General features: G+C 40.6%; 1 protein-coding gene across 6 annotated transcripts in view; it reads right to left on the minus strand.

Moving 5' to 3' along the window:
• The window catches only part of MOB2 (MOB kinase activator 2), a 122,092-nt gene that overhangs the window by 34,306 nt on the left and 61,668 nt on the right, over positions 1 to 26,118 (minus strand). The window contains exon 1 of one of the 6 annotated variants that reach the window (XM_052810490.1): positions 1,620 to 1,811. The exons of the other annotated variants lie outside the window; for them this stretch is intronic. Coding sequence (XP_052666450.1) covers positions 1,620 to 1,729 — 110 coding nt within the window. The 5' untranslated portion in view covers positions 1,730 to 1,811. Of the gene's footprint in view, positions 1 to 1,619; positions 1,812 to 26,118 lie in introns of those variants that run through there. 6 annotated transcript variants of the gene reach the window in all.

Genomic DNA, 26,118 nt, shown 5'->3' on the forward strand with positions numbered 1-26,118 from the left:
AGTAACAGCTTAGCAAAATAAAGTTACACTCTTAATTCCTGAGCCCGAAATATTTTATGTATGACAACAACTCTTCCTTGCTTTCACAACAGTTTTATAGTATATGTAGAAAATAAACCTCAGGGAAAAAAGGCAAGTAAAATTATGTGCAATTCCTGCACATACTCCAGTTGGAGGAGAAAGGACAAGGTTTGTTATACTTTTTCAAAAGCATGCACTGAACAAATCATAAAAATATATGTTTCACTGCTAAGTCACATGAAGTTACCTATACTTTAAAATAAACTGCCATAGTTGCTGGACAAAAGGTCTGGCAATTCTTCCCTACAGAGGCACCCATCTATTTACATCTGGGAGTGCTGCCAACAGAACAGCTACCAAAAACTTCAAAAGGTTCACAGCATGAATAGCAAGCCACTGGCCAAAGGATTTTATGATATGACCAGCTGTGTAACACCACATTGAATTATAGACACACCACCCCCAAAAAATGCAAAGAAGGGATGTTAAACTTGTTAAAAAGCTGAAAAAGAAACCTGAATTCCTTAAACTAATGTTTTCTACAGGAAAGTAATTTTTAACAGGGGAAAAAAAAAAAAAGGTACTCCAATACAGCACTTCCTTAAGAACAACTCTAAGCAGTTCTTCTCACCAAGCCTACTGTAAGCCCAGTGAACTTCTCTAAGTTGCAGCCAGAGCTCAGCCGCTTTGTGATCAGAACGCTCTGCTGTAATAAATGGCTCCCCTAAATTCACTCAGGGAGAGAAGAGACATGAGTCAACAGAGGAAGAGAGGGATAATGTTTCTGTTGACAAACATTTAACAATTGGCAACAGATAGTAGGAAACAGGGACAAACGAAAGCTTGCCAAATAAAGTTATGCTGGAGGAACAAGGCTCCTTTTTGGAGCAGCACTGCATTCTTCATAGATCCCAGAAAAATATCTGAACACACTTAACCAAAATAAAAAGCTGCAGTTGTTGAAGAGCAAGGCTGCTAATCCTAATACTTGCGGTGACGTTTTTCCCTGCAAACCAGAACGGGTCAGAACTCCTCCGAATCAAATTACTGCACATCCTTTGCCAAAGAGTCTGGTTTTGGTCTCACTAGTCATACACATCCTGGTGTTCACGCAAGTCCTTCTGAGCTACATGAGCAATTTTTTCCCCTCATCTTACAACATTTCTGTAGAAAACATGCCAAAGCATATGTAGCGTCTCAGTCAGACTCCTTATTCAGGGAAGCCAGGACCTTCACCGTCTGCTTACGTCCTGGAAATTTAGTTCTCAGGGAGCACAAACAGAACTTGACTGCAGTATTATGGGTGGACAAACGTTTCTCTCCAAGCAGCTATTGCGGTTCCAACTTCCACCCTTCCAGATTGCCACACAAGACCCAGAGGGAGCCAAAGGCAGCCTCCCTCCTCCAGACACGAGAGGGACTGAGCAGAACAAGGCACCCGGGCCAGATTTTTAACTCCGGCTCCAGCTCCCTTCTCTCTCAGGGCCGTACACACACTCGTTCCTGGGAGGTAAACCCCCCGTTCACGCACACCCACCCGCCCACGGGAGCCCCGCGGGGCAGCCGCCCTGCCTGCCCGCCGCCGGACCCGTCCTTACCGCAGCACTTTGCCCACCGCCTGCAGGACCATTTTGCAGCTTAATCCGGGTTTGGGACTCTGGGCGAGGACGGGCCGTTCACCGGGGAGGCTGCAGTGATCCCCAACCATGGTACGGCGGGAGGATCGCGGCGCAGCCGAACCGAGCCGAGGGGGTGAAACGCCGGGGCGCTGGTGGGCACGGCACGGCACGGCACGGCACGGCACGGCACGGCACGGCACGGCACGGCACGGCACGGCACGGCACGGCCCGGGCTCTCCGCCCCTCTCCCCGGCCAGCAGCCGCCCGCCCCGCCGAGCGCCCCGGCCCCGGCCCCGCCCCCGCCCGGCGCCGCCAATGGGCAGCGGCGCTGGGGGCGGGCGGCAGCCGCGGCTCCTCCGCCCGGCCCGGCCCGGCCCAGCGCTGGCCCGTTCAGGCCGGAGAAGGCCGCGGCCCGGTCACACAACCCTCTCCTCCCTCGGGCCCCGGCGCCGGGCAGGGCTTTGCGGTACATTTCGGGAAAACGCTGCAAGGAGCCGGGGGGCCGTGGCGGGTCTGCGAGCAGTGGGGCAGGAGGGAGGAAGCAGCCCGGCCCCGGCCCCAGAGGGTCCACCAAAGCAGCACTGTCCAACAAAGCACCACCATCAATAATAAAATCCCCTGCCGCTTCTTTTGGCAGCCAAAAAGTAAGGAGGACAAAGGAGTTGCGGTAGGACGGCGATGCCGCGCGACACACAGTACTACAAGCCCCATCCATAATGGGGCCATGCTGGGCTCCCAGTGAGAATGGGAATAATGACGCCTTTCGTGAGCAAGGCTTTGCATTGCTCTCTCAGGACTCGGTGACAAACAGGCTAGCCCAAGAGCAGAACTAGATACGTTCTGCCAGAAACACAGTTTTACACAGTGAATGTCAGCCCAGCAATGACATCAAGACCTTTATCACAGAGGTTTAAACAGAGGAAGGGTGAACAGTAAAACCACAAACAGCAAGAACCACCTTGCCGTTACGACCAGAGTTAAGAGCAGGCACTTGGGCAATGGTCCTCAGAGGACGAGTGATTAAGCAGCATCCCCAAACATAAGGTCCGTTGTGACACACCAGCAGTTTTACATAGGGAAACTGCTTTGCAGTGAGTTTTCCTAACAGACCTTAGAAAGGCACTGTACGTCCAGCTCCTTAGCCCCACCACATAACCACCACTCCGCACACACCTTTTGGACGGGCAGCTGTGGCCATGGCTTGCTGATATAGCATTTAGAGCCAAATCATAACAAAAAATGTGACGGGTGTGGTGTGACCTAGAACACAAAGCCCTGAGGACATCACTTATTCTGGCACACTAAAACCCGACCCGTGACATCTCGGAGAAAATGGTGGTTTTGCCATTTTACATACACCAGCTGCAGTCAGAAAGGGCAGTTCCCCAGACAGGTATAGCCAAGCACTCCAGTTTGTTTACTAAACAGGCATCTTCCCCTGTAAACAGAAGGCCAACAGACTTGTTGAATTAAACCTAGCACAAATCATGCCATTGCTGCTGCCACCAACCCGACATCACTCGGTCAAAGCAGGTGGGAATGTGGCTGCTGTTTGCATAAACCCAAGAAACTGCAGCCACGTGATGCAACTTGGAGGAATCACGTGCTGCTACTCATTCCCAAAGCACCTACCCAGGCAGCAGTGTTTGTCAGTCACACGCTGTCTTTTAGTCGCACGTCCAAGTTAGGCCTCTACGCCCTTGTGAAGCAGGAGGTATTTTTATTCCCACTCTCCAAGCAATCCACTTAAGATGGAGTTTTAATGACTTCACTGATAGCACACAGGAAGCCTGCAGCTGAACACAGCTCAGCTTTCCACTCTGCAGACCAGCGCTTCATACAGAAGATTATCCAACCCTTGAAAAATCTGATGCTTGCCCAATCTTTTCCCCAAGTAACAGCGACTTGTCACAGTAACATTAAAAAGCAACAGTCCTGGCAAATGGAGGAAGGACACCTGCCAAGAGGGCAGTTGCCCTTGCTTCGTTCACCAGTGAAATCTGCACAGAGAGAATTTTGTTTGTTAAAAAAAACACCCTAAAAACAACTAGCCTGTGATACAAAGCAGCTTAAGTTTTATTAAAAGTCTGTCTATCCAAAGTAAATTAAAGAAAAATCCAGGGGTCAAACCAAAATAAATACAGCTCTGTGGTGTTACAGTTGTATTTGGAAAGCTGGCCCCTCCATGACTCTGACAGCTAAACATTGCTCTTCAGAGATGGAGCTTCAGTGATATCACACAGGTTAGGAACTGATGCTCTGCTATTAAAACTGATAGATAACGGAAATAAAATTTTTAAACCTGATATCTTTTTATTTTAACCCAGATGAATGACCCACTTCTCTATTCTGTTAGCTTCTGCATCAAACTGGTGCTTTCCCTTTCCTCAACCATACCTGTCCACAGCACCCTTTCCTTCACATATCAGTTTTCCTCCATTCAAGCAGTATCCCCTTTTTGGATCTACTGCATGCTACAGTTTACCATGCTATGGTCAATTTTAAATGCTCCAAAATAATAAAACCAAAACACACACTTTATTTATATGGCATCAACATAAGTAATTTAAAACACATGTGCAGCATGGATTCTCACACTTCAACAAGATTTAGGGCACACGTGCAGACACAAATGGGTTTACGTGAAAGCCGCTGCACCCAGAAAGATCAGTACTCAATCTAAAAGCAATTTATTTATTTGAATACAGCTACTAGTCTGATCTCTACATATGCATATTCTGAAGGATGTATATCTGCACTTCCTCAAGAGTGTGTCTTACAGCTATCCGATATTACATCCATAGGTAGCTTCTTTTTCACCTGCTTCCTCAACATCCTCTGCATGAAACAACTGTTGGATCCAGCCTTAGTACAAGTGTGCTTCAGCAGCAGCAAACTGCTTCTAGCATATACCTTACCCACCAGCCAGGCTTGAAAGATCACAGAGTTGAGTATTGAAATAAATACTAAAACATTAACAGAAATATCTGTGAACGGACCTACCAACAGCTTTATGACTTGTACATCAGCAAGACAGTAACATCACTGCTGGCACGGGAAGGGCACAAAATGGTATACTAGGAAGAGGGGAGCCCCATTTCCCACCACTTACACATGACTATATGTGCTTATAGTACACTGACGGAAAGTTTTCTACATTGATCCCAACTACCAAGCCAAGGAATGGTATTTATAAATTTTATGAATAATGCTTTGTATTTATGATGACGTTATAAGCAGCAGTTAACAATTACATATTTATTTGCCCCTTTTACAGTTCCATAAAAATTAAGTTTCAAGCAGCCACCACAGGGATGTATACTAGTACCCAGAGGTTTGGCAAAGCAAGTCGTATCAACCCAGACAAGCAAACAATGTTGGGGGGGGATCATAACCATTATTTTGATTAAGGTACAATTCAGCATTTATATGTATAGAAATGAGGCTTTGTAACATCAGACTTGTAAAGTTCTGTTTTAAATTAAACTGAAGTTTATTGTGTGTCCCTCACTGACATACGATGTTTCAATTTTGCTAGCTAATTAGCCCTTTTGTTTGACTTTAGTGTGCCCTGCTAGCACCTAGCCAAGTACCCTTTCCAGTTACCTCCAGTGCATCCTCAGGTCTCTGGAACCACTCAAAATCAACAATGAAAACATTTTATCTTCTAGCTTGCTTCTAAGTGGTATTTTTACTGAGATTACATTTGCTCTCCATTTTGTCATCCTCATACAGCAGCAAAGATGGCAGGAGCAGCTCTGCTCCATATAGACAGTAAAGGCGTGGATTTTTGACAGAAGACAGCCTGAAGTCAAAGTTATCTGTCTCAAAAAGCAGGTTTTGGAGGTGGTCATAGTGAAGGGGGAAATAAAAGATTTCAAGGGTATACTTTCAGCTCCACTCTTGAGATAATAGCAGGAGAAATCAGTCTTCCTGACCACACAGAGTGTTGTGATAGAAGCCTTATCAACAGTGGCCACACACATGGCAGAAAGTTTGTGCATAAAAGATTGAGCTTAAAAGCAGCACATTTGTAAGTGACAAGGTGCCTATGTTTGCTGCTTTATTGAAAGCTCTGGTAGCAGCAATAAGTCAGTGTCTATCCTGCAACCACCACCTTTGGCTTCATCAGTGCTGGGGCAGGGGGGAGGTGGGTTCTGCAATAGGCAGAGAGAAAAACTGGTACATAGCATTCTCACCTAATGCGTAACATGAGAAACAAACAATCAATTGCAGCAAGAACAGCAAAATACCTCAAAATATCAGTAAAGCTCCACCAGGAACTGCAAAGAATTTATATTATGGCATTTTGGAAAGGATGCACAAAATGAAAAGAACCAAGGGTTCATCAAGTACCACTTTACTTAAAAAAATAAAGAAAAAAGAAAAAGGAAAGTGAATGCTACTCTGTACCAAACACAGAAATCATGATCTCAAAGGCACTGTGTTTCTGGCATGTGTGTAGGCATATCTATTGTTCTGAAATCCCATGAAATGTCAAGTTAAGCCAGGTTCATCAAGAAGCGTGTACAGATGAGAGCTGAAGAAAATGTATGTGTTGAAGGAAGCAGCAATAGCAGCAGCTCAGCAGGAGATATTCAACTCTACCAGCATTGAGCAAGTACCTGAAAACTATTAAGAAAGGAAAGGACAGTCACACTTATGGAGACCACTCTACATGGAGAAGTGATGTGAAATAGAGGAGGGAGTTGATTTTTATCACCTGCATTTCAATCAGTCCTCCTGAGTCAGCCCACCTCAAGTGACAGAAGTCCTCTGCAAAACACACACTGGCAGAGCACTTGTTTCCTGAGCATCTGTTCCAGGCGAGTTTGTGCAAGTAGATTCTCAGTCAATGAATTGCCATGGAGTTAGAGAGAAACGTCAGATTCAGACCTTAGTTTGTAGTACCCCTGAAAACTTACTATTGTTATAAAAATAATTTCTGTTTTTAAAAGTTATTATTCTGAATCTCGGGCAAGTTCCAAGATTACTGCATTCTGCTTAAAGTTTCCCCTGCTTTCAACTGAAAAGGTTCTTTGCTTTCTGTACTACAGTGTTGTATACCATTATACAGCACCCTATTTCAGTGACGGATGAAGCAGTCCCTATATGGTACCTTTCTTACATAGTTCATTCCAGAATAATAAAACATCACAGTGACACAGCCTCAGGAGGCCAAGAGTTTTCCTCTTTCTAGTTTGCAAAACAATATGCTTGGCACTACTATATAAAGGAACAATAAACTGGAAAATATTTGCAAATAAACAGCTCCAATCTATCACCCTCATAAAACTGTCTTCCATATAGACAAAGTTTGCTGGGCAAAAGCCTAGCAACAGCTCCAGGTGACAGAGAACATCTATCTCAGAGAGGATTAAATCCCTTTTATTTTCTTACAGTGGGGGAGGAGGAGAGAAGAAAACACAACCAAGTAAAGATGTGCCAGTGAAGCTAAAGCATTTATCATTCTGAGCACCCAAAAGGACGTCTTTCAACACATGCCTCTCAGATTAAGTCGGAGGAAGAAGCCTTACTAAGCAGAGTACCTGCTGATAGGCTGCATGGGGTACTCACAGCATACTGTAAGGACTGAGATGCTTAATTTATACCATTGCAGCCACTGTTAGTTCCTTCCTAGAGATAACACAATTGAGAATTTCATCTCACATTTTACCATACCTTTTTTTTTTCTTGCCCTAATTTTGAAGTTTAACTAGGCTGCACTCCAGGGAAGCATTAGTGCAATGTGCATTTGATACAGAAAAGCTAAAATGAAATACTCCTGTTCTTTTCCTTCCCTTCCCCAAATATGCTGGACCTCAAGCTTCATATAGAGGTAAAACTTCTAGAACTTGGCTAAGAAGTTCTCCCCAGGGATTGTTTAACATATTCAGAGCTACTTGCTACATATATACAGAACTCTCCCTGTAAGTTCTATAACACAACTACTGTTCTCACAGACTTAGGTAAACATAGCATGGAAAACAAAACTCTAATTGCAAATTGGCACGAAACTCTAGACTAAGGAGTCAAAGGTGTAATCAGCACAGGAAAGGAGGGTATCTGTGTCAGCACTGTTATTGGTCAGGACTATCTATGCTTGCGTGGGAAAGGCATAGAAGGAAAAGGGGAGACACTGGGAGTGAACTTTCAGAGTTTTCCCAGACAGATGGAGACCCACTAAGGAAATACAAGTTTCCCTCCTTTTTGGTGCTAAGAATGGCTTCATTTCATAGCAAATGATTTTATCTGTTAATGTCACATTTAGATGACAGCATGAGGGAAAAACAATTCATGAAATAAGCATGAAATTTATTCTAGGAGATTTTTCTCCAGGCATACATTACAAAATATAACCCACACAGCTTACATTATGTAAGATTAAACTGTGGAAACTAGTCATTGTAATTCCTGGCACTTACAGAATAATTCCTTAGCTACTACTTCTAAAGAGCAGGACCACAAAATCCAGAAGTCACAAAATTAACTTGGTTCACACCCAGACCACTGCACATTTGCATTCCACATACAACTCAAAACACACATGCTGCATCCCAGCTAATTTGATTTCTTAATACCTCGCAGACCCAGCACAGATCAGAGCGACAGGAGGCCAGTAACAGCTTCTGCCATGTTAACAATGCCATAAAGTACCTAACTTAAAACCTGAAATAGTTCAAATTTATGAAGCAGATGAAAAAATTTCCAGCAGTTGTTCAGCCTAGCAAAGCTGTGCAAGTACTGTTTGTGTTGCAGCAGCCCAGCTCAGAGGAGGGGCCACTTCACAGCTCTGAAGTAAAACCTGTTTGGTCAGGGTGCTTGTGAAGGCGTACACTGGAGATGGACACAGGGCTACAGAACGACACTAACAAGTAGTTTGTCGGAGGGACTCACCTCTGCTGAAGTTACACGGCTGCCTTTCAGTCATGGAAGTAAAAGCATGAAGATCTTGCCTTTGAGGAATCCTCAAACCTAACATACCACTGATTAAGCATTTTGAGCCATTTGAAAAAATTAACAGTTATTTTTCAGTATGTTAAATGAGATATTTGTAAATATACTGGGAAAAAAAACAACTTGAAATTTTAGAGGACAATTCTTGACATTTGGTTATAGTCAAGATGTTACACACAAGAACCCATAATATTCTCACAGCAGCGCTGTCTTGGGTCTTTGCTGCGCTTGCCAGTCTTGCCTGTGTGAGAGCTCTGCTGCACATGGGACATACACTTAAGTAGGCATGGCCACACAGAACTGCATAGCATAAATAACCTGCTTGTAATTTTCCTAAAACTTGTTACAAAAATACAGCCAGTTTTCATGCTTTGATTTTTTCTGACAAAGAAAATGGCTTAAGTGCATTCACTTACCCATTTGATTTCAATATCACACTTTGATGGTATAAAACTTCAAGCATCTTACAAAACCCAACATGATCATATGATCTTGGGATCAACCCTCTCCTCCAAATTCTGGACAGATTTGGACAAGAAGTGGCACGATAATACAATTAAAGGTTAAGACTACCATACACTTTTTTCAGACACTGCACTAACACATGCTGGAAGCACACTGGTCTAGTTGAATAAGGAACTAGTGGATTAAAAAAGCTTATATACATAGGATTGTTGGGTTTGTATCGTATTCATTGTTTCTAAACAATATTTCTTCAAAAGCAAGTTAAGCGAGCCACTGAGTGAAATCATACTAATAGTAAAAAAACCTCAAAGAACACCCAAAAGAGTAAAATTTATGGAAAATATCACTTCTCTATTAAAAAAAAATATAAAACACAACTACTTGAATTATATCAAACCACCAGAAGTTACCTTTTTAGGCTCAGAATAATTGAAAGCAATTTTTTAAATAGCCCCTCCTGGAAGCGTACAGAGGTCACGATGGGGTCTACTTACAACAGAACTGCCTTCTAAATTATAGCTAGATTATCACTTTGCAGGACACAAGTATTTTTATTACTGTGACACACTTACACTGCTGTACACCCTGGTTAAGAGGCAATCATGGATTTCATCTTGAGTGAAACACCATAAAATAAACTTCTATGAACCCAAATCTCATCTGATCAAGGAAAAAGAAAAGAAATGGTAGAATGCACAACAGAAGAGCTCTGAGTTTAAACCAATCGGGGGGGGGGGGGGAGAGATGGGTTTAAAAATAACACCATTACACACACATCTGTCGTTGAGCAACACTGCTGTATATAAGACTTTTCTGATGCTGTCTTGCTTAAAATCTCCATTTTGCCTAGAATTTGTTCTATGGCTCGATTTATACTCCCCACCCCCCACCCCCCCCCGTAGTCCATTACAACTCTTGAATGGATGTTTATTTACTAGGAAACAAAGAAAAGCACTAGCTGACAGACAAGCTTTGCCGTTCTGGTTAGACGAGATTGACACTTGTCATGATTTAGTAATGCAATAAGAAAATCAGCCTTGCCTGCTCTCAAGCACAAAAAAGTGGCACTTAAGATACTGGACAGAAACTGAGTAGAGGACACTACTGTGCCTACCAAGACTACTCTGCACATGCTAAATAAGTCTCTACCCCAATTCCACAGCCAAAAAAAAAGAAATAAATTACCATAATCTACGTTTTGCACACCTTGTTTTGCACGCTTTTCCTAAACTACTTGCTTTCAGGACTTTGTCCATATCAATATGTACTGAGACTAGGATCAATGCATGATAACGTCATACTATCATAATTCCTACTTAGCTGCTGAGAAATACCATTACCATGAACATGGCAGAGACATTTTTTTCAAATGCTTGATGAAAATTGCTTCATGACTAGGAAAAGGCCCTGAAGTTGCAGTGTTACTGTGAGGATGCGCAGGCAGGCGAGTGCCAGAGGAGAGAAATACTATGTGGAAAAGGAAGAGGGGAAGGACAACTCCAGGCTTCTCAAAAGTCCAACTCTGCCACTACTTCCTTTGAGGTGCAAGTGAAACTGAGCCCCTCTCTAAAGCAAGATAAATATATATCAAATTTTATATATCAAATTTTATCTAAATTCAGTGATACACACAATCTGAAGTATTTCTGCATTTTTCTAGGCTTCTTACTGGGGAGGTGAAAGCAAACACTAGAGTATGTATTCATCCTGTATCTTGAGCTACTTCTGCACTTTGAAGGTACATTATATGCATCAAGCAAATGTGCTCCAATACACAGTATGCGAACCTTTGTCTTTTGACATTCTGCTCTAAAAATTATTTGAAACTAGGGAACTATTGTGTTCCACCATACAAATAGCAATTTCTCTGTATAATTATAGTACATTTTGCTCAGAATTGCATCATGACTAGGATACTACCAGGAGGAAAAACATTTAACCACTATTCTTACTTTGTTAGAAAATTCTTCCCACATTATATAAACATGTACGGACCCACACATGGGGAGCACCATCAATCTTTTCACTGTTTTTACTTTAGTAAAGGAAAAGTTATTTTTCATTTCAGTAGCTTTATATTTGTTAGTGTTATGAAACAGATATCAACTTTTCTCCTTCAGCTTTCTTCACTATTATTCTTCCCTTGTCTTTACCACAGTTGCCTCAACTTTCTCTAAGACCACACCATAAAACAGGAATAAAAAAAATCGGCATGCCGATTCCAAAATATCCTTAAAACTTCAGTAAAAGAATTCACTTCTAAACGTGTATTGAACAGAAAAGGGGTGTTAAGGAGTTTCCCCAATGTTTTCATAAAATTGATAGGTGCACATCTGACAAAAGAAGAGATAGGATGTGTTTCTAATTTGCACACATTAACCAGAAGCACCAGGAACGAAACATAGCAGATTATTGAAAATATCATCTAAACTTTACAAGCTTTTCCATATGTTGGCCAGAAGTATGAACCATGCAAAATTCTTCTGAACAGTTGCAGCCTCACATCATTTTACTTGTACACATATCTCTGTCAAAGAGTCAGCCAGGTCAGGGTAACCACACCTGAGCAGTAGTCACATTAAAAGAAGACACAGGACAGCTAAGAAGAAACTAAGCATTCAAAAGCTAACCTTGGTATATTGATTTGCACTCTGTATTCAAGCTTCTAATTATACTTCAAAATTCAGTTTTTTCATTTCTTTGGCTGGAATATGGTAGAATACAGAATACAGATTCTGCTCCTAGTTGCTCTCCTACACGCTCAGTGCTAAATCTGAAAGAATGTACAAATGCTGTTAAGGATCCAGTTCGCCTTCCAAATCCAACCAGGCTGTTAGATATGCGTATAAAACTGATCAGCTTCAAAAGAATTTATGTGTGTGTTCAAGTGCTATATTAAACTGGAAATTAAAAGGTAGAAGAAAATCTTAATTTTCTTCCCAATACATGTGCTACATTTATACAATGAACACATGGCCAACTAAATGTAAATTTTGAAAAGAATCCTTTTATCATAAAACAGCACAGTTGTTGCTTTTAATGATACAACATCCAAAACATGTTGCTATTGCTGTTTCTGAAAACAATAAAATATTTTATTCCACAAATTAGGCTTTGCTTTGTTTGCATATGCAAGCGTCCATGCATATTTGGAACCTGACCACAGCTACACTGCTAGAACTACTGCTTGTACCTCTGTTGACTAGCAAGGTGTACAAAGTATCTTCTTGCTTGCCTTTCCCTATGACCAAATTTATAGAGAAACTGGTAAAAATCCACCTAATTGAAGTCAATATCCATATCCATCACAATTTGGGTGCATGTCAAAACATAGGACAGACACAGAAATAATACCACTGAGAAGTGAAACCCTGCTATCAATCAGGTGAAGCAGTGACAGACACCCACTGCCCTGGAAACCCAGGCCTCTCAACAGCCCTCAGCACTGCAGCCCATCAAGTCCTTGTGGTGTGCATAATGGTCTAGGGCAGGGGGGAGAGCTAAATGAACACTCTTTGCTTTCTACGTCAAAAGAAAAGGGACAAGAAACTATGCTTCACCATCCAAGGATTCAGTAAGTCCTTCAAGGAAGCAAGCCTCCTCAGATAAAACTTTACCTTTTAAACAGCCAGTTGGAGGAGGAATAAATTGGCATGGATTCAGCTGTTAGCAACATGCAGGTAGTGTACAGCTCCTCTTATCTTTTGCCTCATATGACTATTGCTTTGTCTTCACCAATAATGATTTGTTGGGGAACAGTAGTTTTAAAGACAAGACAAAATATGCAATACCTATCACAGTTTAAAATTTACATAGAGACAAGATCTGCCCGGTAGGTACAATCAGCATTGCACACCCCTTCTTGGGGTTGAGTTCATCTGTTTTAACCTTGTAGATAAACTAAATACTTCTGTCCCCACTATGGTTTTCATAGCTTACATTCTCTAATTATTTCACAATGAAAACGTGTGCTTTTTTGATCCAGGAAGGTATTTTGCCTACACAAATACAGCATGCTAGCAAAGAGCGGCTGCTACTGTAGACACAGCACTTCCTATGAAACCTGTGCTTTGCACACGCACTTTAAAAGTAACCCCTCACCCATACCTCTGAGCTGTCCAAGTAAAACACGCTATACTGGTAAAAAAAACACATTTTGCCTATAACTACACTTGACTTTCTTCCAGTGCAGGTGTACTCTCAAAACCCCTCTTCATACCCCAACCATCAATGCCAGAAGACATTTGGAGCAGAGACAAAACGTACGTGGGTAACGCCCAACTTTTCCAGTGGGTGATTCACACATTTCCTCCAGTGGCACGCTAGGCGCGTACACCACAGTACCTACCCAACGCTTCCCTGAAAAGCCTGATTTACTAGGATTGCACAAATCGAAGACGCTGCACATGCAGGGGAAGATGCAGCCACCTACCTCCTGCTTGGGAGCCCACAGAAGACAGCAGCCAAGACAGGGCAGCTGCCCTATCCAGAGCTCCTTTCCAGGGGCCCTTGGGGAAGCAGGGGCAATTAGGTGCAGGCCACAGAACGAGATACCAGACCCAAGATGCTTGGGTACACTATATGCCAGCACACCACAGTAACCAGAGCGGCAGGCTGTAGGGTCAGAACCAGCCTTCAGTTCTTGTCTGCCTTCCATCTAGTTACCCCTGCAGTGAACTGAAAGCTTAATTAGCCTAAAGCACACCTTCCAGAAAGGCATCTGGTTTTAACTTGTATATTTGACAAGGAAGAAAAATCAGTTATTCTGCTCATTAATTTGTTTCAATGGCTGATCATGTCCATTGTTAAAATGCACGTCCTTTGCATATTTGAAACCTCCTAGCTTTAACATCCATTTATGTTTCCAATTATTATTGTTATCCTTTCTCTGTTAGATTATAGCTTTCCTCTTTCCCCTTTTTTTAAACTTCATTAGCTAGATATTATATTCACCTCTTGACCTTCTGAGAAACTAAAAAAAATTTTTTAAAAATCTCCTTATGCCTCATTATTAGAAATCATTTTTCCAGTCTTTAAATATCACAGGTCTTTTCTGCCTTTATAATTTACAAGGGATCCAAGTGCCTACTCAAGACAATGTAAGCATGACTGATCAAAAGATCTGGAGCTGTTCTTAAAATCTTAATAGGGATGAACAAGCACACAGAACTTTATCTGGATCTTCATTCCCCAACAAATTAAATGACCGTTTTTCATTTAATAATGTTGCAATGTTCAAATGTTTACGTTTCTAACATTTAGAAATTCAGAGAATATTTGCATCTTAAAGATAACAGAAAGAATGCTAGTACTTGTTATTTGAGCAACAAAAGAAAAATCTATGAAATCATCAATTTACTTACATTCTCCAGACAGAAGAGCTATAAATGTAATATAGCCCATGTTTTATAAATATTTAATCAGCTTAGTAACAATTATGATCATTTCATCCCCCACAGGTTGTGCTACCTTTGATTAAAAACCTCAAGGAGGGGAAAAAAAAGCAGCTTGTTTTTCTCGTAATCCATTTTCTTCGCTTTCTCACTCACAACTGGGGGGGGAAGCCACAGCATGATCATTCAAAATTAGGTTGTAAGAAACAAATGGACAGCACATGGCAAAAATGTTATGTCCTCTTCCACGTAAAATTAGCTCCTTATCACTGCGTTGCTTCCACTGTCATCCTTGAATACCCTTGGGCAAAGAGCAATATTGATTCAAGTCAAATTATCTGACCCAAGGGACTGTGTAGAAAGCAGCAGGGAAGATGATACAGCCTAAAACTTGAATGAATATGTCTTATCATCTGCTAATATGACCGTTAGTGTGGAAATCTGCTCAGTTCCACTTTACCGCCTGCTGTCTCCAATGCCTTCCTTCCTCATTCTCCCCCCTTATACTCAGAAAGAGAAAATGCTTTCTCTCATCCTTTACAAGGAACATATTCAGAGAGCAGCAATGAAAGACCCCAGAATAAGTTGTGCCCCCCAACTCCCTCAATACTGTCCTTTGTCTCGCTTTTAACAATGCTACTTTTAACGTACAGAACTCAGAGAAAATACATCCATCCATACCTGAACTCACTGAAAAACATTACCCACCCTCTCCATAAACACACTCCATATACTCAAGGATTGTTGGGTTGCCTGATAGATGAGAAACCCAAGGGTTAACAGATTGCCATTATACAAGTCAGAACTTGCACACATTTCCCAGCTTCAACATGTTACACCTCTACTAAAAGTGAAAGCTGCAGTTTACCCTCTTTGGGGCTTCATTTATTGCCTCATTTCCAATTCCACATAATCAACTTCCAACAAAACTGAAAGCCCACGCTCTCTCACCATGCAACAAAGGAAGCCGGATTGTTCTCCTGTACCGTACACATCTGCTTTTGTACCACAACTTCTATTAGCTGATTGTTGCTTAAGAAAAACAGACTGGCAATGTGAAATAGATCAGCAGCTTGGCGTTTGTTGTACTTGTAGTCTTCATGGAAATGCAAGGCTGTTTGTGAAAGGTTACACAAATGTCGGCTCTGTGCAAATACAAATATTAGATAATCCAAAAGCTGCAATGCTGTTAAAAAATTTACTGAATGGATACAGAGAAACAAAACTAGATTGACATTCAGATACTCTAAAACTTCTAATTGAAATTTTTTAATTTCTAAAAACCCATTTACAGTAAATGCTTATGCAGTCAACAATTAAAGATTATCAATCCCTCTCTTGACAGTGTTCTTTAGTAGTCTACCAACACAAAATGCTGCTAGGATCTTCTGAAACCCTTTGAGGACATGTTTTAGTGACACAGCTAAGGCACTCTATCAGCTAGCTTCTTCAGAGAGGATTATTCCCATCCATTCCTCCCTGCCCAAACCAACTGGAAATGGTGCATTTTCATAGCGTTTGTTTTCTGCCAGTTTAACCCTGTGACACAGCTCACCACGGAGCAATTTCAGAGTCACTGGATATATGAGAGGAACAGCAGAAACCCAGCTAGGGATAGGAAGTCCTTTCAGGGGAGGTTTGCCACTATAGTGGCTTAGCTGTACTGTTGAACAGCATGCTTATGCTAATAGCTTCACACATGCGCTTGCAAAGAACAACGCCCAACATGTGTAACTACCTCGGTTCCCATAAATGAGAGTGGTAAGGCTGTGTACAGAGAAAAATTACACATTGCTACTTGTTCTATTGTTCCATGCTGCCACAACGTGGTGTTAAATACTGCTGTAGGAAGAAGTCAGAAATTCTCCAGAACACGGGAAAACACTTGGAGAAACGGGGGACTTGGACTTGAGAGTGAGAGGGGCAATCCAAGTGGAGCTGTTCATCACACACTCAGATGTTGGAAAACAGCTGAAGGACCATGGTTGTAGATTATCAGAAGACAATAATCTCCTCCCCATCTTGCACTTTTCTGACCACCCTTTGAAGGATCACTCTAAGCAATAACAATAAAGAAAATCAAGCCTGAACACTACATCTGAATCTTGAAGCATGAATGAAGCTTAAAGTATGTATTTTGGGCAAATAGGTAATTAGTCTCTTAAAGATGACATGAATCATGCTCTTAAAGAAACACGTTGTTCATAAATATCTTTTTAATCCTCAGAGATGGATCTATTTTGAGATTGCATTGCTGTATTCCAATATGTACTTACAGTGGAAGAGACAAACTGCAATTATTTTTCAAGAATGTGACAATGAAAATATTTACCCTGTATTGCAATATAGTTTGTAATAGAGAAACTGCCTCATCATTATCATACTTGCTCATACTATAGAGCAAATTTATTATGATAAACAATCCTGTGCATACAGAAAAGGAAATTCACACTTCTTATTTCCTATTGACAGTGTCATGGCAGTGAAGTTGAAAACTTATTAATCTATCTAGATTTTCAATACATGTAAAATAGCAAAAGCTCAATTTATTTATTCAGTCCACTAAATTTCTCCAAAACAGTAAGAAACTCTCTCCCTCCCACCAAATGCCCTTCAGAACTACTACAATCAGAGTGCACGCTGATGGACAGAGCAAAACTAGCAAACTTACACACAACAGAACTCCTTTCCGGAGCATAACAGAGAAAAGGGAACAGATAATTCCACAACCGCCTTCTCAAAAACCCAAAACCTTGCTTTTACTTCTTGAACCATTTTTAGGAAAGCTGTTACTTATTCATAGACTTCTCTAATACGCAATGACGCACTACTACTTGTCCTGTATCGGAGCATTGTGATTCCACTGTTGATCATGTACTGCATTATTTACTGTGAAGTTCTCCCACAAAGAGAAAAAGTATGGGGTTTTTTTCATTAAAAGGAGAGCATAAAGAGGAGACATGAACTCTAACATGTTTGAAGCCGCCCCTATGAAAATAAAATTTACTTTTGTAATCTGTACAAGTGGGGTTGACTTTAACACACAGCAGTCCCAATCTGTACTACTTTAAATCAGGATGCACAAATATGAATAATGTTCGAATTTAAGGTGGGAAAAGGCTGGGGCTACTCTTGTTCACATAATATGGGACTGAATTGGAATAGCCATCAAAATCTAAATGAATAGACTTGGTCTTGGAGAAACATAGCTGCCATACCTACACTGATACCCCTCTAAGTCAGAAAAAAAAGAAAAATCATTTACCTACACTGATACCCCTCTAAGTCAGAAAAAAAAAGAAAAATCATTCAGTCTTCTTACCCTGTACGTTTTTACTGTTGTAACAAATTGATTAGGATTGCACTTGGGCAAGGCTACAATTACTTTGTAAGTGGCTTAAGCATGCATTCCCTCCCTGCCACTGTATCCTCTGTTCCTAGCAAAACTCACTCTTCAAAGCTTAATAATCTGTGACAAAAACTAATCCATAAAACTGAAAACAAGGGTTTGGGAAGAAATCCTGCAAGAAAGGGGGAAGATACTGACAATTTTTCTATGCGTCAAAGATTGGGTCAAAGTGACATAACAAAAACCACATATCCAGCTCTTTTCAGCCAGTTTCTCCCTCTCGTAAAACTTTGAGGGTAAGTCCCGATGCGATAGACTGCACGTGCCATTTTGCCAAGGGTCGAACTAAGGAACTCGTTGCAGCCTTCAGCTGTCTGCACACTCACATTTAGCCTGGCAGCTGATGCGGGTATGCAGTCACTGCCTGTCTTTTGTTTTTCAGAACAAGGAGAAAACACATTTTCCCCCTCCCTTGTCTGGGAAACAGGAAATAGATTCTTATAAAGACTCTCCCAAGTACAGACTGGGCAGGAAAAAGGTGGAGTTTGGCAACATTAAGATTTGTTCTTCAAATGCAGACCAGTAATTATTCTAAGGTAAGCGACAGGATGGCTGGGCTTACTAATGTTTACTCACCCTGATGCTGCTATTTTCAAGTGTATTTATATTTCATGCAGACTTACCTATAGATGTAAAAATGAGTTATTTTTACCTGAGTTTTCAGGTGGCTAGACCCTTACACAGACTTTATTTACCTTTACATAAAGGCAACAAATGCAAAGAAATATGCCTTTTTAACTAACTGTACAAGTTAATTAGTTCTTAAGCTCCTTATAAAGTGGCTAGACATTTTTATCCCTGTTTTATAAATAAGACTATACTGTTTCAAGTGCAGAGTATAGCTCCCCAGAGCACATGAGAAGTTCTACACCTCCACTTTAGAAACCATAAGCTAGCAGCAATATTGTCTTTAGCTCAGGGAGAAAAAAAAAACGAAAAAAACCAACCATTGGGACAGAAAAGTACATGGGTTTTCTAGGAATGTCAGCCACTTGATAACTGTAACTTGTATGTCTGGAAGGACAGACCTTCTTGTTGATCATATGTATTCCAGGAACATATATTAAAAACTAGTAACAGGGAAAGAATTCACATGAACAGAAGGAAGGCTCTCCAATGAAAAAAATCCTGAGATGCTGGTTCAAAACTACCTGTGTATAAGCTACCCCCAAAAAATTCTAAAATAACTTGATTGCATCACGCACGAAGTTTGGTATGTTATCCACCCTCACAGAAAGCATCTAACATCCAAACTGCTTAGTATTGGAGTGCTAAACTGGATGGGAGTCAATCTCTCTCAAAAAGCCATACTCCAACCACTGAGAAATCAAATTATTTTAGTGAAAAGATGGAATGAACCTGCAAAAAATCTGATTTCTTTCAGTTCCTGAATAGCTACCTTAATTTGTTCTTGTTAAGGTCAGTCTGAACAGTCTTTTAGAGCTGAAAAACAAGGGTTTTTTTAATAATCTTAAGTGCAGTGAGAGTCCTGAGCATATTACAAAACACAGCATTTTTAACATCATAAAAATATTTAAATAAGTAGTCGATGTAGTTCCTCTTCAGAGTGTTCTATGAGCCATCACTCATTACAAAAATCCCCTAACAAGGTCCAGAAGATCAAATTATAATGAAAAATGATTAAATTCCCCTCAGAAAACTGTCATGTTACTCTATCAAGTATATACTCATAATTAAAACTAACTGGGAAAGCAAAGACTTGTCTTCGAAAAGAATAGGTTCAACACCTTTGAGTAATGTAACTGCCTGACTGCCATGAAGTAAAGCTCCCAAGCCAATAAAACTTGACATCCACATAAAGTCAGCATGGTGCTGTCAGCTACCTAACATTCAGCATTAGGATCTTTCCTGCCAATGCACAATGCTCCGTTACCTTTAGCATCCCTCGGCATTGCTGCTGTTCTCTCCCACACAGGATATGTTAAAGAACTCAAATTTTCTATTAGCTGAGCTAGTAGCACTAAGCAAAGTGATGGTTCATTCTGCATCATTGGCAGGACAGAGCTTTGGGAATGGAAGATTTTTAAAAAATCATTAACATGTTTTGCCTTATTTTTCTTTCTTAGCTTTAGAGCAGACCATAACCCAGAGCCCCCTCAATACAGCTATGAGGAAAGAAACCTCAGTTTACATCATCATTATTGTAGGTATGGTTTGACAGCGAGTAAGGGAAGAAAACAAGCTCCCATTCTATTTTAACAGAAAGCTTGAAATTCATTGAAAAAAGCTTTTAAAATGGCTATATTTAATACATTTCTTCATTATGCTTTCACAGCAATATCCCACTAAAAGCTCTAGTCCTCAGAGCATCTTAAGGGGAAGCAGCAGAAATAAACTGTCCATTGCGTATCAGGCTACCTAATCTGGAATTCACAGTAACTGGTGTAAAAGTTTACAGTTAATTTACTGCCCCTAATTATTATTAATGAGCTATAAATTGGGATGTTAATAGTTCTGGTGTACAACAGATAAATTATATGGCTACTTTTAGTGGGCACTTCTTACCCTGCATATATACTACCTTCATTATAAGCCCTGACCACAGTACAAACTCCACAAAGCAGTTTACTTGGAGGGAGAGAGGTGGCATAGAAGGTGCCAAAAAAAAAAAAAAAAAAAAGTTAAGTGTCTGAAGTGTTTTGCTGTTACCTGTTCTGGCCCCAGGCTGTCAGTGGAACAACATCTTTGTAATACTCAAATCCTAATATGAGCATTTATCACCGCCTGAGATTCTGTACAAAAGCAAGGATGATACTTTTCTTGAATTTGTGCCACAACATTGTTTTATATCCACACGCAGGAGACCTGCAACAGCACATTCTGGAGTTCTGAATTAGATCTTTGCTTCCAGTAGAGACTAATAAAATATTTGTGAAGAGTTACTGTTAGCTGCACATAGATGAGCTGTAAGAATGAACATATATTCTTATAGGCTATTCTGTGATTTAAATATTTCCAAAGGGTAGGAGACTAACTGATCAGGCCAGTTTTAAGAGTATGTGTTAAAATGAGCATCTTTCTATGTCACAGCCTGAGATTTTTATTTCTTAACCACTTTTTCACATAAACCCCAAGATTTTTCTGACTAGAATATCATCTGGCATAAAAGTACTACAGTTTCAGAATTACATTACAAGATTATTTATTCTACACTATATGCTCCGCTGATCTGAATAACTGGCTGATCAAGAGGTTACCCTCAAAAAACATTTTACATTTAATGTAAATACTTATTTTCTGTAAGTCATCTGCAGCATTCACCATGAAGAAGGCCCAGTTCCAAATCCATATTTGGGAACAGCTCTATTAATATAACAATGACTCACAGTGCAAGTTCTAATGAAGTCTTCTATTTAGAAGCATTACGTTTATAATACTTTCCCCATATAAGGCTTACAGTTTAAATCTTTACACATACATTGTTAATGAATATAAAAATGCTTAAACTACTTTTGAATGCTGACACATGCAAAAATATTGCAAAGAAAACACGTGTGAGATCATAAATCTTGTGTTGTAGGACAAATGATACCAGAACAGCCAGGCTGAATATAGAGGACAACAGTTACAAAAATAATACCCACAACCTCTGTAAAAGAAATGCCATTCCTGAAGGTGAAGATTAACTCAAAAGATTCAGAATTACAATTCTAGAAGGGGTTCAGTATTTTGCACAATATTTCCATCTCCCTCTACTTGGCAAACATACAGTCACCTTCTCATGTAAGGTGCACCGTAGCAGGACTGCCCAGGATACATAAATAATGCCAAAACGTGGTGGAATTCCTGCAAATGGTAAGTTATTGTCACCAGATGGTGACAGTGAGACTAGCGTCAACCCTACTGCTGGCTTTGAAGACTCTTGCGTTCATCGTCACTCTCCTTCTCCAGCTTTTGATGGCTCCATTCCCCTCTCCACAGCTCCTACAGCAGACCCAACAGTAAGGTAAGAGGGGTCTTTCTCAGGCGGAGCACTGGGAAGAGCACAGCAACCAGAACCTGCACTAATGAACCTCCAAGGCATAGAGCACGCAGCAGTGGTCAGAAACAGCTAGCAACCCTTTCTGGCTCCACTGCTTGCTGCGTCTGGGGAAAAGGTGCTAGACTGAAATCCTGTCCTGATCATTTGGCTATGTCACCAAGCAGTAATGTGATGGCAAACATGGGATGCAGGGGAGTGGAGTGGGAGACTTGGTGGAAAGTATTTTATAAAGGAAACTAGGAAACTTCTGCTGTTTGTGAATGAGAACAGTTGCCACATTTTGCTTGTCCTCAGAGGCTGTTCTCCCTCTATACACAGCCAGCAGTCAGGATGTCCTCAGATAGCAACCTACATCCAAACGTACTACTGAACTGTCATCCCTAGATACACTGCAGTTAACCTACCTCCTCCAAAAAAGAACTAAACAAGGGGCATTTTAAGTCACATGAGAAGCCACCTCACTTTGTAACTAGAAGCATACTGAATGAAAATCAGACAGCTTCAGAAAATGGAAGAGCAAACCTGTAACTAAGTTACAAATGAGCACAAAGGGCTACAGCTGACCAAGAAAGTATTTGGATCACCTGGAGTCAGGCAGAGTTCAGTCAGCAGTGCTGGCATTGCATCTTGGCTTACATTTTTTGACACCATAAAGCATTCTAAAGACGACTTTCCAAAAATGGATTCCCAATCCAACAAAAACTGAAGTGGATAATCTACATTTTTGGCCTTAATCAGATAAATCTGTGCTGTGCTTTCCAAGAATAACAGTCGGTATTGCTACCCTTAGATTTTCCTTTTTTTCATGATAGAAACTGTGGTAATTTGGGAGGAGTGTAAAGCAGTTCCAACAGCTGCTTCTCCTCAGATAAGATATTTGGGTGTTCATACTACTTCTGTCTGCCAGATGAGCTATTTCAATGGGCTTTCATGAGCTGTTTGTCACATCCTTTAATGCTATTTTTTCCTGCAGTTGCAACGATACTTAATAAAAAAGCCTTCTGAAGCAGACTTTTTATGCTCTTTCCGATTTCTACTTTTTTGGGCAAAACAAACATAAGATACTACTTCTTCTCCTTGGCTTGCTTTGCGTCAGTACAAGACAGAAGCACATAAGAAAAATAAATTCTTTTTCAATTTCAGTGCTTGGCTCAAAATCAAGAGTCATTAGTTTAAAGCAGTGGCTTGGAGCAGAGGAAACAGATCTTGGGGCCAACAATATTTTATCAGTCAGTTGAGCATCCATTAATCATTAAGATATTCCTAAGTACTTTGTCCCTGTCCAACTTGAATTTGTTTCAAGGCATCATTTACTTCTGCCTTTGATTACATATAATCATCTTCATATACATGTAGTCCTGAAATGAACACAGCAAAAAACACTTCTCTGTGCAGAGCAGAACTCAAAGAGCATTTTCAGAAGGGCCCACAGCAGCACCGAGCAGAAGGGAGATATCAAACTATTTGAATTCTCAGTTGAAACACCAACATCACAAGTTAAACACAAACTTTTCAAGAAGCTTGAGCAAGTGCTCCTCAGCAGCACAGGCACTGACTGAGATGCTAGCTGCAAACACTGCATTTTCAAAGCTTTCACCCTTGCCAGAATGTACGATCTAGCTACATTCCTTTGGCACTTAAAAAAGTCCCAGGAACACATGCCACATAGCAGTTATTCAGCAGTGCAGAGTCAGGTACAGTAATGATGAGAAGATAAAAATTATTTAATTAACATTTAAACATTTTATTTTGTGCTACATATTTGTTTCAACAAATAACCTCTTGTACATGCTGTTCAGTTTCCATTACCATGAGTTGGGGATGGCCGCTATGCAGGAGTTGCAGAGATCATTGCTTAGTTTTAACAGTCATCCTCAGAGAGTTGTCAAGTTTCTAAACCTGCACTGATTTAGAAAATATTGCATACCAAGTGTACGCTGCATGGCCTTGTCAAAATTGCCACACCAAGCAGAACAGAGGGATGAGGCATGTGGCTCACTGACCAGGGTCATCAGAAAACCCAGTCTGGGTGCATTTTTACCTAGTAGACTGTTTATCAGTATATCCTATGATATTTGAAGCAAGGTCAGCAAGTTGCCAGCTGTCCAAAAGAACTCTTCACTTCTACAATTGCATGATCTACTTGACACTGCAGCAAAGCTTTCCTACAGTTGGCATGACCATTGTGAAGGTAAACCAGCATGGGCATGATTCTGTCTGCACCACTACAAAGGTTATAGGAATGCGCAGGCCCATACATAATGATTCTAAAAGGCACAGGAAGCTTAGATCACACCACCAAAGTTCAAGCTGCATATTTGTTTTGGGTGCGTTGAGGTCATATCTTGTGAAATGCATGCTTGGATTTACACCCTTCCTTAAACTGAAGTCATTAGCGAAAAAAGAGGAAATAGATGTGTAGTAAATAATATTTGTTATTTGACGTCTTACCATTGTGCAAAGACTTACACTGATTATCAGTAATTCCAAATGCTAAAGGGACAAGACAAAAACAAACAAACAAACAAAAAAAACCCCCAAACCCACCACGCATTTGCAAAGATAAAAATGGTACTGAAACGATTACAGTGCCAGTGCATTTTTCATTGTCAATAAACACAGCACCAAGCAAATAAAGGGGTATCTCCCAAGTTAAGATGACCTTCAAAAGAGATCGTTTATAAAAAGAAACTTTGCAATGCAAAGAAATATAATCAGCACACTGCAGGTTAGCACGTAACAGCAAAGCTGACTTAACAACATTGTCAAAGATGCTGGCAGGTAAGATTTCTACCTCAGTCTCAGCAAGATAAGGTAGGTCTCCTAACTCAGTGTCCTCTGATGAATCTCAGCACCAGATCCCACTGTCTCCACAAACCTGTGTAACCATTATCCGTTTCAAAAAGCAAGAGCAAACTTGCCCACGTCCAGTGAGACCTGCTCAAAGAATACCTATAAATCACTGTTTCTGAGGGAAACTCTGGATTTTACTTGTGTTTCCAGTTTATATGTGTACAATTCTTACACTAGTATCAGCTGAGGTACAATGGGACAGGAGGAAGGCTAGGCACGGGCAGCTTTTTGCTGGTACTAGGTTTGAAAACATTTTCAAGTATCTTAGCTTCCCTTGCAGTCTTCCTACTCCCCCTTTATAAGTTTACAAGTGCAATCAGAGCCTGACCAAATCATACCCAAAGAAAAAACTAATTATTGTGATCACTCTTGCTACAGTTCTTTGTTTACAAGCAAAATTAAAAGCAAGAATCAAGATTTTCCAGAAAACTGGATCAAATATCTGCAGTTTTGGGGAATACCCTATGATGTCAAATACATAAGTATTAAAAGGAAAAATGAGCAAAAGATGTAAGGGTCTTCACATAACCCCTGTATCCTAGAGACTGGGCCTCTCCAATCATCCTTTTTGGTTGCCTAATCCAAGATACCAGCATCACCTAAAACAAAAACACCATCTAGAGCTTGATAAATCAATCTGTGATAACTTAATGAGTTAGGCATGGTTTATTTACTTTTTAAGAACATCTAGATACAGTATGTAAGGAGAAGCTGCACCTTCATTTCAAAAGTTGAGGGTTTAAACAGAATTCTTGTTCTCCTTCACAAATGCTGTTACACCCTTTTCATGTGTAAACTGACTGCAAGTTCAATAGCTCCACCTTACAAAATAAGATTCAATACAGTAGGATGGTGCAAACAAAGTAACCTTTGATGTAAAGAATTCCCTCCTATTGCTCTTGATGCACAACCTCTTAAGTTTTAACATTACTAAACATTTAGCATAACACCACCTTGTCTGATTCAGAGTATACTCAGAAAGTTTATTGACGTACTCAGCAGTTACATCTCTGAACATCCTGATTATTTTGAGGTACTCTCATTTGACTGTACAAACCATCTACTTTTTTTTTCTTTTTTTAAATAAGAGAAGCTCACAGTTTTCATGCCCTACATTGTAAAGAGTAATGCCACGGTAGCTATGTCCCTGCCATGTGCAGGTACCTGCTGCAGCAGCAGCATTTGCATTTGCCCTACGACATTCCACCGCAATGAGCTCCCCCTCTCCTCAAGTGACCTGTGCAACGGGGTGCCGCTCCACCTGACAAGTGGAACACGTTGTCCCAAACAAAAACTCCTAAAGATCAAAACAACCCTTTCTGCTGACATGCCAGAAGTCTAGGCTAAACAGGAAAACACACTTGAAGCTCTTTTTCCATTACCTTGCATTATTAAACC

Source organism: Harpia harpyja, chromosome 16, assembly GCF_026419915.1.
Source record: "Harpia harpyja isolate bHarHar1 chromosome 16, bHarHar1 primary haplotype, whole genome shotgun sequence".
Classification (NCBI taxonomy): domain Eukaryota; kingdom Metazoa; phylum Chordata; class Aves; order Accipitriformes; family Accipitridae; genus Harpia; species Harpia harpyja.